This window comes from Fukomys damarensis, unplaced genomic scaffold (assembly GCF_012274545.1).
Source record: "Fukomys damarensis isolate Sample0158 unplaced genomic scaffold, DMR_v1.0_HiC HiC_scaffold_20, whole genome shotgun sequence".
Lineage (NCBI taxonomy): Eukaryota > Metazoa > Chordata > Mammalia > Rodentia > Bathyergidae > Fukomys > Fukomys damarensis.
Window position 1 is genome coordinate 26,475,060 of NW_022900932.1, and position 14,055 is coordinate 26,489,114.

Below are 14,055 nucleotides of genomic sequence, written 5' to 3' on the forward strand. Positions count from 1 at the left end.
GGAGCGAGGCGCAAGCAGTTGCTCTGCCCGCGCCTGCAGCCGGTGGGTGCCTAACCTCTGGGACAGGCGGGGGGCCGTAACCCGAGCCTCACCGCTGTGATCCGTATTTGCATAATTTGCCCCCCCTTCTTTTGGACTCAGGCTGGAGATGAGAGTCGGGCTCCCCTCCGAGGCGTCGTCTTGCCCGTGGTCAGCGCGGGGCCCCCGGGACCGGCCGGAGCGCAGGCGGAGCGGGCTGCCTCACGTGGTAAGAGCGTAGATTTGTTTTTCTTCTTTTGCTTAGAGAGGGGACTTGGCACGTTTTTGCTGGATGTGAGATACGTACAAAGTTGGTGCTAATCTTGCTGGGATTTCTTTCCTTTGCCCTTTTAACTGCCCTCCCCCCAGTTGGAAAAGCGTGCACAGCATTGAACCAGAAACTTTCACAAATTTGCTCTCGGCGTTGGAAAGGGAGTTGAGACCACCTTTTGAGGCGGGTGAGGGAAGTAGCGGGGCTGAGTACAGGAGCAGGGGGACTCCTGGCTGCCCTAGGTCCCTGATCTTGGTGCTCGAGTCCAGGCGAGAGTCGTTGGCCAGTTGGGGCGGCCGCCGCAGCAAGTGAGAGGCGGGAGAGCGCCTGCAGCTCCGCGCTCCCTCCACGGCGTGGCGCCGTGGCTCCTGCCCGCCTGGGTCTCCTCCATGCTGGGGCTGTCAGGGGTCAGGTCAGGAAAGGGAAGAGCTCCACACACTGTGTCTCGGGCTCCCACCACTTTGGGGAGGGAAAGGGCGAGAGTCTTCCGTAGCCTGTACAGATGGCCCCTGGCCAGGCGGGCACCGGCTCACTGGGCTTGGGAATCCCGGGACCAGCCTCCCGGAGCGCTCAAGGTGCAGGCTGGGAGTCCAGCGAGCCACCCAGGGGCGGGAATAGCTAGACTCTGAAAAGTTTTTAAAAATTGCTGTGAGAACTAAACTTAAAGGGAACGTCTGTAGAGTGATAACGTCTCGAAACTGGCACATTTGGGGACATTTGCTGCCACTCTGCACCGTACTGAGGTTGTCTAGGTGCTCTTGGCGAGGGGGAGAAAGGTTTTTTTCTCCTAGTGCGTATTCTGAAGCTGGGCTTCAGTGCGGGCAGGGTGCGCCCCCAGAGTTGGGATCAGCGGATACTAATCGTGGCGGCTTGGAGAGGCAGTGACGGTGAGGACAGTGTCCTCGCAGAGCATCCCGTCTAGCGAGCTAGGACATCGGCTCTGACGTGGGGCGGGGTGGTGGTTAGGAGACCCTCCTAGCCGGGCGGGCGCACTGGCGCGCTCTGTCAACAGAGAGGTGTGTAGCGTGAGGTGTGTCCCAGACGCGCCGGGAAGGGCCCCCGCTGCGCTCAGCAGCTGAAGGGGGGCGGGGAGCGCGCGGGCAGAGGAATAGGGTGTCTCCGAGGGCTGAGGATTTCTTTTGAAGCTCCTGCAGTTATTCTGCTCCCCCTAGGCTCTACCCCCAGCCTTAAGAAGCCCAAAATACTTAAATAAACAAACAACCCAAACCTGTTCCGTTTTCGCTCCTGTATAAATAGAACAGACTTTCCAAAAAAGCAATACCGCATTCACTCTTATCACCAGCCACTTCTTTCCACCAAGTAATTCAGAAAAAAGCAGTCAGCTTCCGTGAATGCATGTAGCTTTTTTTTCTCTCTCTCTCTCTTTCTCTGCCTGCTTTTGCTTGCGGTTTTGAGCTGCCAAGAAAGTGAGTAGGGGTTTGACTGTAGTGTCTCGGCTAGGCTCGGTTTCTTTCCGAAGTTTAATTTTCCGGAATGGCTCCCAAACAAGGGCCGGGGAGGCGGAGCCGGCGGCACCGGATCTTCTCCTTTTTTGGAAAGTCCGGGAGAACCGGAATTCCTCCCCGCCCGGAGAGGTTGAGTCCCCACCCGCTCGCTTTCCCGCAGTGGCCGCAGCCGGATCGTCCGCGGCGTGCCCCTTCCCGCCGAGCCCTGCGCCCCGCACCCAGGCTGCGGTTCAGGCCACGCAACCGGGCCCCCGCGGGTTGCAGCCGGCTGCGAACCGGTAGTCTCGAGCCCCATAGAGCCTGAGCGACTGAATCCGTATGCAAATCGGCCATGTGACGGCAAAAGCCGCCTGGCCCAGCCCTGTTCCTCAGTCCATATATGGGCAGCGACGTCACGGCATTGAAGACCTGCCCATAAATACTTAGAGCAACACTTTCCGTCTAACCGAGAGAGCAGCAATTGATTAATAGCTCGGCGAGGGGACACACTGACTGTTATAATAACACTACACCAGCAATTCCTGGCTTTCCAACAGCCGGAACACGGACAGGAGAGAGTCAGTGGCAAACAGCCGTTTTTCTTCTTTCTTAAAAAAAAATACAGCAACTTGTTTGCTAGTTTTATTTCTGTTGGATATTTTTCTTTTCTTTTTAGTGGTGGTTGTTTCTAAGTGTGGAGGGCAAAAGGAGATACCAATCCAGGCTCAGTCCTATCCCTCTCCAAAACGGCTTCTCTGACACTCCAGGTAGCGAGGGAGTTGGGTCTCCAGGTTGTGCGAGGAGCAAATGATGACCGCCAAGGCCGTAGACAAAATCCCAGTAACTCTCAGTGGTTTTGTGCACCAGCTGTCTGACAACATCTACCCGGTGGAGGACCTCGCCCCCACGTCGGTGACCATCTTCCCTAATGCCGAACTGGGAGGCCCCTTTGACCAGATGAACGGAGTGGCCGGAGGTAAGACGCGTGTCCTCTTCGCAGGACTCATACGGCTGGGATGTGGTGGGTGGGGAGCGGTGGGTGCGCGGGATTTGGAGAGGACTTGGGTTCGGAGGGGACGGTGCTGACTGCACTCGCTGTAAAGACTGGAAGTGAGTGCAGGAGGGGCCGCCGAGAACCGGGTCGGGGCGCAGAGGCCAGGTAGCCAGATTACCGTCAGGCGTGCGCCCTGGCGCGCCCAGTCTCCGGCGGGCGCGCATAGGCGGATCGAAGAGGCGCCCCTCCGGACTTCGGGCTTGCGCAGGCCCTTGCTCAAACAAGGGCCGGGGAGGCGGAGCCGGCGGCACCGGATCTTCTCCTTTTTTGGAAAGTCCGGGAGAACCGGAATTCCTCCCCGCCCGGAGAGGTTGAGTCCCCACCCGCTCGCTTTCCCGCAGTGGCCGCAGCCGGATCGTCCGCGGCGTGCCCCTTCCCGCCGAGCCCTGCGCCCCGCACCCAGGCTGCGGTTCAGGCCACGCAACCGGGCCCCCGCGGGTTGCAGCCGGCTGCGAACCGGTAGTCTCGAGCCCCATAGAGCCTGAGCGACTGAATCCGTATGCAAATCGGCCATGTGACGGCAAAAGCCGCCTGGCCCAGCCCTGTTCCTCAGTCCATATATGGGCAGCGACGTCACGGCATTGAAGACCTGCCCATAAATACTTAGAGCAACACTTTCCGTCTAACCGAGAGAGCAGCAATTGATTAATAGCTCGGCGAGGGGACACACTGACTGTTATAATAACACTACACCAGCAATTCCTGGCTTTCCAACAGCCGGAACACGGACAGGAGAGAGTCAGTGGCAAACAGCCGTTTTTCTTCTTTCTTAAAAAAAAATACAGCAACTTGTTTGCTAGTTTTATTTCTGTTGGATATTTTTCTTTTCTTTTTAGTGGTGGTTGTTTCTAAGTGTGGAGGGCAAAAGGAGATACCAATCCAGGCTCAGTCCTATCCCTCTCCAAAACGGCTTCTCTGACACTCCAGGTAGCGAGGGAGTTGGGTCTCCAGGTTGTGCGAGGAGCAAATGATGACCGCCAAGGCCGTAGACAAAATCCCAGTAACTCTCAGTGGTTTTGTGCACCAGCTGTCTGACAACATCTACCCGGTGGAGGACCTCGCCCCCACGTCGGTGACCATCTTCCCTAATGCCGAACTGGGAGGCCCCTTTGACCAGATGAACGGAGTGGCCGGAGGTAAGACGCGTGTCCTCTTCGCAGGACTCATACGGCTGGGATGTGGTGGGTGGGGAGCGGTGGGTGCGCGGGATTTGGAGAGGACTTGGGTTCGGAGGGGACGGTGCTGACTGCACTCGCTGTAAAGACTGGAAGTGAGTGCAGGAGGGGCCGCCGAGAACCGGGTCGGGGCGCAGAGGCCAGGTAGCCAGATTACCGTCAGGCGTGCGCCCTGGCGCGCCCAGTCTCCGGCGGGCGCGCATAGGCGGATCGAAGAGGCGCCCCTCCGGACTTCGGGCTTGCGCAGGCCCTTGCGCTGCTCCTTTTGGACCTCTCCTCTCCTGGGGTAGGGACAAAGTGACTGTAAAGTTCAGGGCTCCCAGGGAGAGCTGCGCGACTGGAAAGCCGAGCCGTAAGAGAAGCTCCAGAAAAAATGCGTCCGCAGCTCCCACCGGAGCAAAGCCTCCTAGGGGAAAATCTTGGAGAGCGCTCCTCCTGCGACCTGGAGACGCGCCCCCACCTGCATGCAGCCTGTGAAGTGAAGGGGGTTACCGAGCGGGGGCTCGGGCCCGCGCAGGCAAGGAGGTGGTAGAGGAGGGGGGGGCAGCAGCGGGAAGCGGCCCCCGGACTAACGAGGGAGGCCCGCGGGGGCACCGGCGCCGCGGGTTTCCTTGGCGATGCTGTAGAAAGTCGTCGCCAGCAGCCCCCGCGCCTTCCTCGAAGCCCAGCCACTGGCCTTGGGCGGGGCGGAGACGCGCGGGTGTCGGACAAGGCTGAGGATGTTGGGATGGAAGAGATACCTGTAGGCTCCTTCACGAACAGAAAACCCCTTTCCTTCCAGCCGCTGCCCTCCAAAGCGCAGATCGAGGATGAGGGAGGGAAGGCACCAGGGAAGGGGTGGGGGTGGCTGGAAAATCCTGCTTCCCACTTTTCGGGTTCCCCTCTGGGATTGGCACATTCTCGGCAATGGCTGGGATAGATCGGTTCTTGAGTGGTGCCTGTCCTGTTTCCCCAGCCATGGGTCCCTCAAGCAAAACAGAAATTCCAGGCAGAAGGGAAAATTTTAATATCATTTTTGCTATTATTGAGTGTTTTTACTGGGGACTAGAGCCACATGTGGCTTGGGAGGGTGTTGGAAGGATCTCATCTTGATTTCCTGGAGGTAGTTCTTGAGTCCTAAACTTGGGCTAGCCTTTTCGGCCTGTAGGCCTCAGTCCAGGGTCTTGGAAATGGACCCATAAGAGAGGGAGTGAGCGAGGTGTGTGGCTGTGTTTTCATTCTTCACCTCCATTCTGCCCTTTCCCTCCCCAGATGGCATGATCAACATTGACATGACTGGAGAGAAGAGGTCCTTGGATCTCCCATATCCTAGCAGCTTTGCTCCTGTCTCTACACCCAGAAACCAGACCTTCACTTACATGGGCAAGTTCTCCATTGACCCCCAGTACCCTGGCGCCAGCTGCTATCCAGAAGGCATCATCAATATTGTGAGTGCAGGCATCCTGCAAGGGGTCACTTCCCCAGCTTCGACCACAGCCTCGTCCAGCGTCACCTCGGCCTCCCCCAACCCATTGGCCACAGGACCCCTGGGTGTGTGCACCATGTCCCAGAACCAGCCTGACCTGGACCACCTCTACTCTCCGCCACCACCTCCTCCTCCTTATTCTGGCTGTGCAGGAGATCTCTACCAGGACCCCTCGGCGTTCTTGTCCGCTGCTACCACCTCCACTTCTTCTTCTTTGGTCTACCCACCGCCTCCTTCCTACCCATCTCCAAAGCCAGCCACGGACCCAGGTCTCTTCCCCATGATTCCAGACTATCCAGGATTTTTCCCACCTCAGTGCCAGAGAGACCTACATGGTACAGCTGGCCCAGATCGCAAGCCCTTTCCTTGTCCCCTGGACTCCCTGCGGGTTCCCCCTCCACTCACTCCACTCTCTACCATCCGTAACTTTACCCTGGGGGGACCCAGTGCTGGGGTCACAGGACCAGGGGCCACTGGAGGCAATGAGGGACCTCGGCTGCCTGGCAGCAGCTCTGCAGCAGCCGCTGCTGCTACCTATAACCCACATCACCTGCCACTGCGGCCCATCCTGAGGCCTCGCAAGTACCCTAACAGACCAAGCAAGACGCCAGTGCATGAGAGGCCTTACCCATGCCCAGCAGAAGGCTGTGACAGGCGGTTCTCCCGTTCTGACGAGTTGACAAGGCACATCAGGATCCATACAGGGCATAAGCCCTTCCAGTGTCGGATTTGCATGCGAAACTTCAGCCGAAGCGACCACCTCACTACTCACATTCGCACCCATACGGGTGAGAAGCCCTTTGCCTGTGACTACTGTGGCCGCAAGTTTGCCCGGAGTGATGAAAGGAAGCGCCACACCAAGATACACCTGAGACAGAAAGAACGGAAAAGCAGTGCCCCCTCCTCATCAGTGCCAGTCCCCTCCACTGCCTCCTGCACTGGGGGCTCACAGGCTGGGGGCAGTCTGTGCAGCAGCAACAGCACTATTGGTGGAGGGCCACTGGCCCCTTGTTCTTCTCGGACCCGGACACCTTGAGACTGAAGCTGACAACATCAGTTCCTCCAGGCCCTGGAGGCCCTTTGTCCATTCCAGCTGCACGACAAACACTACCACCTTTCCCTGCTCCTCCCTTCTTTTGTTGGGCAAAGGGCTTCAGTGGAGCTCAGCCCTGCTCCTCCTTCCTCTTAGAAGTGAGTCCTTCCTAAAACAGCCTATCTTAGTGTCTCTAGTTGACTTATCACCCCAAGGCAATGGGGAGGCTCAGAACGGGGTTGGGTGTGGACCCCTGGCCTTGAGGGCTGAGGTCCAACTCTGCTTTTAAAGGGTTCTTTGACTAGAAGGGTTTTGTCTCCCTTCCATTTATTTTGACCCATGACAGGTTTTTGATCCTGGATGTCACAGTTGATCTGAGACTTTTTCTACAGTAGGTTGAGAGATGCTGATCTCTTCAAATGGGGACAGCAAGAAGACAAGCAAAACTGATGTGCACTTTATGGCTTGGGACTGATTTGGGGGATGCTGTACAGTGAGCAAAACATGGCCTTTGTGCTGCATTTGGTGGCCATAGAACAGCCAATCAAAGCTTATCTAGTCATCTCAACCCTTTAAGCAATATGTATTATAAACTCAGAGAACAGAAGTGCAATGTGATGGGAGGGACATAGCAATATCTGCTCCTGTTTGAGTTGAAAATGTAGACTATTTTTTCAGCGTATATCCACTCAGATTTTGTGTATTTTTGATGTGCACTGTTCTCCAAGTTCTGAACCTTTGGGAAAAAAATGTAGATTTATGATCTCTTGAAATGAGTCAGAGATTAACTTATTTAAAGAGGGATGTACATATATTCTCTAAAACTAGGATGCATGCAATTGTGTTGGAAGTGTCCTTGGTGCCTTGTGTGATGTAGACAATGTTACAGGGTCTGCATGTAAATGGGTTGCCTTACTATGGAAAAAAAAAATTCACTCCCTGGGTTAAGTATGGCTGTATATTTCTGCCTATTAATATTTGGAATTTTTTTTTAGAAAGTATATTTTTGTATGCTCTGTTTTGTGACTTAAAAGTGTTACCTTTGTAGTCAAATTTCAGATGAGAATGTAAATAATGTTACCAGAGCCAATTTGTTTGGTTATTAGCTCTTAATAGTTGTGGAAAATAAATGATCTAACACAAATACCACTAACTAAAGTTCAAATAATGGATGGCTTATGACAATAGTGTAAATAAATACTTTTCATCACTATATTTGCTGTAAAAGTCATTTGTGAAATACTTGATAGGAATTACACAGTCAGTCAGTCAACACGAGTGGAACTATTAAAAAACACCACTGAGTATCAGTGGGTTAAAATGCTTCGACCAAGACAGGACCTCCAAGTTTTTTTTGTCAGCCTGTGGCAAATCTGCCACTCCAAAGTAATCTCCATTCATAATCAAATGCTAGCATTCTGGGGATTTCCCCCTTGCGTTAGTGTAAAAGTGGGGAGGCGTTGTTTTGACTCATTGTTCCGTCCTCTAGAACAGCCTATAACTTCTCTCTGTTCTTGAGTGGGCTCCGGAAAATAAATACTTACAAACAAGTGCCCACTCGGAGAGTACACATTTGTAACTGCTTTCAGAACTCTGACCAGGCCCTGGAACTCAGGCAAGATGTGGCTTTGTGGAAAGTGTGGTGGCGTGGTCAAGCTGGAAATGACTTTCAGGTTCCAGGATTAGTTTCATGACTACAGAAAACTTTTTGAAAGCACTATCACCCCTTCAGATCAAAAAATGCTCTGAGACACTGCATTAATGGGTTTCCGAAGGAATTACCCCAAGATTCATTTCTTTTCAGCCTTCACTTCCCAACTGTACTCTTCTACAGAAGGATCATTTACCTGCTATAGGTCTGGTGGGTTTAGAAGTGACTAACAAATACCCAGCTTGTGAAATAAGCTAGGTGTCAACTAGCCTTATGAAAATCTCAAAGGCAATTTGAATTAGGCAAATACAGTCCTCCAGGAGACTGGATAATGTTTTGCAAAGGAAAATACTATAATAAGGTTAATGTTATGGGAAGAATTCTGTAGTAATTTTAAAACACAAGTTTATCAAAAAGACGTTATATTTACCCACCTATGATGTAATGCAAACAGATGATGTCTTCATGAAGTAATCATCTTTACTCTAAAATCTGGGTCTATGTATCATTTAAGTTCACTCACTGCTTATTACACAAGTGTAACATGTTGGAGCATTCACTGTTCAGTTACATGTGAAGATCCCTTCTGCTGCTAAGACTCCCTCAGACCTGGCTTTTGATAGTCTGTACTTCAGGATAGCAGGTGGTCAGAGGCTATTCCTAGAAACTACCTTTCCCTTTAACAGCACTGGAATTTGAAATTATGGAATTTATGGAGGTAGTTAATCCTTTTCTTTATGTCCTTCCATTGCTGTTTCAAGGATATAGAATACCTGTCTTCAGAACTGCTAAACAGGGATTTCAAAATTTGAGTGTCAGTTTTGCACGACTGGTGATTTCCCATTAGACTCACATTTCTCATCATCCTTGCTTATCCAATTTTGACAAGAATAAGAGAATGCCAATTTGGATAATTACATGTTTTTAACAAATCTTTCTTACAAGATTTCATATTAAAATGTAGTTTACCAAGTTTTGTACAATATGTAATCATCTTGCCAAATTTTAATTTTAGACCACCTTCATCCTAATCTAAACCATTGTTTACAAAGCAAGAAATAAAATGATTTAAAAAATAAAAAAATAGGACCAAAGACATTTTGATGATAAGCAAATTGGTCACATACTCACTTTTACCTTGACATCCTCCTTGAAGTAGTGGTACTATATACACCATAGGGAATACCTCACAACAGTGTTTCCTCAGGGCCAACCTCATAGCTTCTACTCCTACATTTCAACATGTGAAGTTCGTATCTTTAGATTTTCTTCTAACAATTTCAGGGCACTTTCCACAGGCATCTCATTTTTTACTGTGCTCAAGAAATAAAGCATAGAATGATAAATCTCCTAATCTCTTATGTACACTTTATGGAATAGTATTACTGATATTTCAGCTATTATTTTTTATTAAAAAGTAACTTCTGGAGAGTAATTCTTTACAGGTTCCTAATACTTTTGAGATGGCTCAATTCTGGTTATAAACAGGTTGATTAAACCTAAATAAGGTTCTCAAGTACTCATAAAGCAGACCATTTAATTTTAATAGTCTAACCGCTAATGAGATAAAGGCAAATTGTTTTATATATTAAAAACTGCTGCAGTAACTTGTGACAGTTCAATACAATTTGTACTGTATTGTATCAAGTGTGTGTGTAGCGGCGGAGTGATGTTCAACATCAACACAGGTTCCCAAGACGTTGCCAGTCCAGACTACAACTATACAAATTCTACAGGAAAAGGAAAAACCAAAGGAAGAAAATAAGTCATAAGATTCTCTCCTTTAGGATGAAAGTAATTGTTTTCTTGTACTATTTTCTTTAGGTTAAATATAAAAGGTTTTTTTCTTTAGAGCAAAATAGTATGACTAGACATCAAAGTTTCAGATATTTTCATTCAGTTTCAAAGATCACTCTCAAGGAAATAAACTAATGTTAAATTTATACTATTACTTGGACTTTAATAATCTTTAAAAGGCCGACAGCTTTTAGTACAACAGTACAGGCTGTGAACCTTTAGCAGTAATCAAAATGAATATAATGTAGGAAATTTTCCTTCCTCATTTTGCAATAATCAAGATTTACCTCTAAACAATTTTAAGCATTCCTAAGTATACTCATTTCATCTGTAAATGTAGGCATCACTGAATTACAAGATTCAGTATTATTAACAAATGGTTTCCTTCTTTGACAGAAGATGTCTCAGTGCACTGGAGACAACCAGGGTCAGCTTGTGTATGATCCAAAGTTCCAAATTTAGACCTACAGTTACAGGAGTAGCACTGTTTTCAGGGTAGGGCTGAATAACAACAGGCAGATGATTAACAATATATTGCTTCAGGGCCAGCGATTTAGCTCAGTAGTGCCAACGCAAGTGCAAGGTCCCCAGTTCAATCCCAGTACCAAAACAACAACAAAACAATATATTGCTTATTTTGAAGCATAGGATTCAGAATCAGAATGATGACAATCCTTAGACACCAAGATTAAAGCACCTACAAGGAGACAACGGGAGTGGGGTGAGGGGAATAAAAGATACACATTTTGGGAGAAGCTAAGAGCTATTTACAGTAATGGCTCAAAGAACATCTGTTGCTAAAAACATGTACTATAACCATCTTCATTAATAAATAGAAGGCTTAATAAAAATCAGTTCTGAAAGTAGTAAGCAGGTACACAATATTCTGCATTAATATAACTGGCCATCGGTATAACTAGAGAATTTAAAAGCTTCAGAAGTATTTACACAGACAATTTCTCATCCACATGAGGCAATTATTGCATTTATTATTCAACAAAAAATTGAAGTGATTAATACCATTGTGCTCATTAGTCTTTCCTATGGGAAGGTAACTTTTATCCCACAGTTATTATTAAAACATAATCCATATTGCAGGATTATATGGAAACTAGCAGCACAAAAAGTCAGTAATGACTAACACTTTATGCATAGAGGTGCAAGGCTGTCTCTGTACCACTTTTTGTCTTTTTAATGAGCGTGTTCTTTCTGTACTGGTTCATTAAAACAAGTTACATTTTGTTTTCCTCGTTAATTTACTCAGTTTATTAGTGAACCAAAATTTCACTGTTCTTACTAAACTAAATTAGAAAGACATCATATTGCTATTTGGCCTGAACAACTTCAGTTAAGTCTTTTAAAAAGCACCTCGATTTTTTTCTTCCAAATTGTTTATAACTGAGAACTTTTACTTTTCTTTTGATAGTAAAGTCTTTCATAATTTTTCCTTCATTACTGACATATTTCCAGGATGTTTTTATAGGGTTAAACACACTCCAGATTATACTGTAACACACATATTACTATCAAAGTCTTTGTAAATTAACTTTTTGCTACAATTTTAAAAAGTATGTGACCATCCGATGATAGCTACACACATTCATTACCGTGCTATAAAAACACATTTTATGAAATTTCCTAAGAAAAATCATTATTTGCATATCTAGAATTTATTTTCAAACTGAGTAGCACGGAGGAGCTAGTTCATACTGCCCCCAAGGCATTTGAAATCACACCACAATGTGAAGCTACAATAACAATTTTTGTAACCCTGGAGGAAATGCTTGGTATTATGCCTGTCAGGTTTTACAACAGGTTTTTAGTGGCATGTCAAATTGAATGAGCGTTTCTTGTTAAAAAGAAAACATCAAGAACTTGCTTTTCCCTATTATTTTAAGAACTGGGACAAATACTCCTTTAACCTGGGTTGCTGTAACCTAGTGTAAAGAGGTAAGTCACATAGCTTCTCTCAAGGGCAGCTGATACTTTCCATCAATAGTAGTAAATTTCCCTTTATTACAGACAGAAGTCGATTGCCACATGGGCAAGACAATTGAAAGGGCTTACACAATAGCTGGGCATCTCAATATGTCTATTTCTACAGTTTGTTTTTATGAAAAACTTCGTGAAAAAAACAGAATCCTATAAATAGTAAAAAAAGGGAAAGTGCTCCATGGCCCGAAGCAAATGGTGCCAATACATTTGTAAACAAGGTAAAGTTGCTCAGCCTATTAAAAGGACAAACATAAATCTAACAGATAACTGTTATTTCAGGAGCTGGGAATGGGAAGTGTTTAGTCCCAAGTTCTGGTGCCCTAAAATGGCTAGAAGTATAGTTAATTCCCAATTCTCCAGCCTAGATCATCTATGTCTTCTACCTCTTCCTACAAAAACACATCAGAGGAAACAAGTGCTCGCTCTGCCATTTGAAGGAGAGGGATGAGATAACACCACCAGAACACAACAGGAATCACAGCCCTCTGGAACACTGATATTCCTGGGAGAACGTGAAACAGTCACTACCACAGTATTTTCCTCTTTTTATAGGAAGATATTGGAATTCAACAGTTGGCTAGGAGTGTTTTACATTCAGATGTTTGGAAGCATAACAGATTGAGCTCCTCTGATTCTGATCAGAAAATACAGAATTACCCTATCATCTCTTAAAAGTATATTAGGACATGAAAAAAGTCACTTGAGGATAATATAGTCGTTGCATGAAAGGTGAATCTGCAACAAAAAAATCTGCTCAACAGATCTGGAGATTCAAGGGGTGTGGGGAGATAAAGCTCTCAGGAATCAGCTCTCACAGAGATAGGCAGGGGCTGAATTTTTTAGTAGAGGCTGCCTGAGTAAACCCGATGTGGCTACTGAGCAAAGGGAGGAAAGAAAATAAATCTTGTCCTCCATATGCATAGTTACGTTTTGAGGACGATCCCAGAACTCTGAAAAGATGATTTAATTTTCAAAGGGAGGCTAAATTGTGCATCTCTTGAAAATGTAGTTTTAACCAATAACTACAACAACAACAACAAAAAAAATTCAAACCACATGGTCCGGCAGCCAGTAAGTTAATTGTGAAGAGCAAAAGTTCCTAAGGGCAAGAGTGGAAAACAAAGCCTATTTATCAAGTGGGGCTGGAGTAAAAAAAAAAAACCATTTAGTATATTTTGTATAGAATGGGGAACAGAGGAAGAATATTCTCATTATGGCTTTAGAATGGAAGCGCTTCTGAGTTCCCTGACCCACTCCCCCAAATCAAAGCCCTGGTGGCAGTGAAAATACCAGGTAACAACCTAACCTCCCGCCCATCCAGCCACCGTAAACCGTGCCAGATGGCTGCTGTCCAGTAGCCTGTGCTTTCCCAGACTGCCAGTACGTGGCTGCGGGTCACTCCAGTAGATCCAACACTCAGGCGAGGGGTCAGAGTGAGAGGGGGCGCGAGAGAGCCCTTGTGGTGGGTGGGTACCGCGCTGCCAGGCCCCAATCAGGATGATCAGGATAGGGCACGTCTTTGGCCCACTTCGAGGGCCTGTAGCTTCAAGGGAAGACCTTGGGACCTGGATAGGGCTCTCCTTCGCACCAGAAGTCATCGGCCTGCGGCGTCTCCAGAAGCCACACCTCTCGGGGCAGGTCACAGGCAGAGCCGGAGGCCTCTTTGGGCCTGACAGACTCCACCACCCGGTAATAGTGGCAGTCCCGACCGTCATCCGGGTCGTAGGGCGGGGCTAAGATGTCCAGGAAGGCAGCCGGCCCGTCCACTGCGTCGATCTGGTGCAGGTTGTCCCGGTGCGGCGTGAGGACACAGGGGCCACTGGCTTCAGTGTACTCGGCCCGCGAGCGCAGGATGCCTGGCCGAACGGCCTCCCGCTCACGGGCCTGCAGCGGCGGGTCGAACTGCTGCTCGGGCGGTGGGGACCACGAACGCTGCCCACCACCGGCTTCCAGCTTGTCCATGCAGCTGATGCGGACTGTGCCGTAGAGCACCTTGAGCATACCATGCATGCCCGGGTGGTCGTGCAGTGGGATGGACGTGCCGCTCTTGAGCAGGAACACGCCGAGGCTAAAGCCAGGCGTCTCGTAGATGTGCATGTAGGTGACCGGAGGCAGACTGGGCGACAGCGGCTGCAGCGTGGCCTTGCGCGG

The 14,055-nt window shown here is 48.4% G+C and overlaps 2 protein-coding genes across 5 annotated transcripts in view; one reads left to right on the forward strand and one right to left on the reverse strand.

The window, feature by feature from the left end:
• The first annotated feature begins 96 nt into the window (after positions 1-96).
• Positions 97-7,588, forward strand: Egr2 (early growth response 2). 4 transcript variants are annotated; one of them, XM_010641077.2, is made up of 3 exons: positions 97-247; positions 2,602-2,710; positions 5,215-7,588. In XM_010641077.2, exons 1-3 carry the CDS (start codon positions 149-151, stop codon positions 6,462-6,464), a joined length of 1,458 nt encoding a protein of 485 aa, XP_010639379.2. In that variant the 5' UTR covers positions 97-148; the 3' UTR covers positions 6,465-7,588. The 4 variants fall into 4 exon arrangements, with proteins under 4 accessions (XP_010639379.2, XP_010639380.1, XP_010639378.1 ...); XM_010641078.2 differs by lacking the exon at positions 97-247 and adding an exon at positions 2,066-2,501; XM_033766567.1 differs by lacking the exons at positions 97-247; positions 2,602-2,710 and adding exons at positions 3,281-3,715; positions 3,816-3,924.
• A 1,647-nt stretch (positions 7,589-9,235) lies between these two features.
• The window catches only part of Ado (2-aminoethanethiol dioxygenase), a 5,529-nt gene continuing 709 nt past the window's right edge, over positions 9,236-14,055 (reverse strand). The window contains exon 2 of the mRNA XM_033766568.1: positions 9,236-14,046. Within this exon, the coding sequence (XP_033622459.1) occupies positions 13,450-14,046 (597 nt within the window). The 3' untranslated portion in view covers positions 9,236-13,449. The remainder of the gene's footprint in view (positions 14,047-14,055) is intronic.

Coding starts and splice junctions, on each gene's coding strand:
- Egr2 (XM_010641077.2), top strand. CDS start 149: ATGAGAGTCGGGCTCCCCTCCGAGGCGTCGTCTTGCCCGTGGTCAGCG. Junction 248..2,601: donor GGAGCGGGCTGCCTCACGTG/GTAAGAGCGTAG, acceptor TTTGTGCACCAG/CTGTCTGACAACATCTACCC. Junction 2,711..5,214: donor GATGAACGGAGTGGCCGGAG/GTAAGACGCGTG, acceptor TTCCCTCCCCAG/ATGGCATGATCAACATTGAC.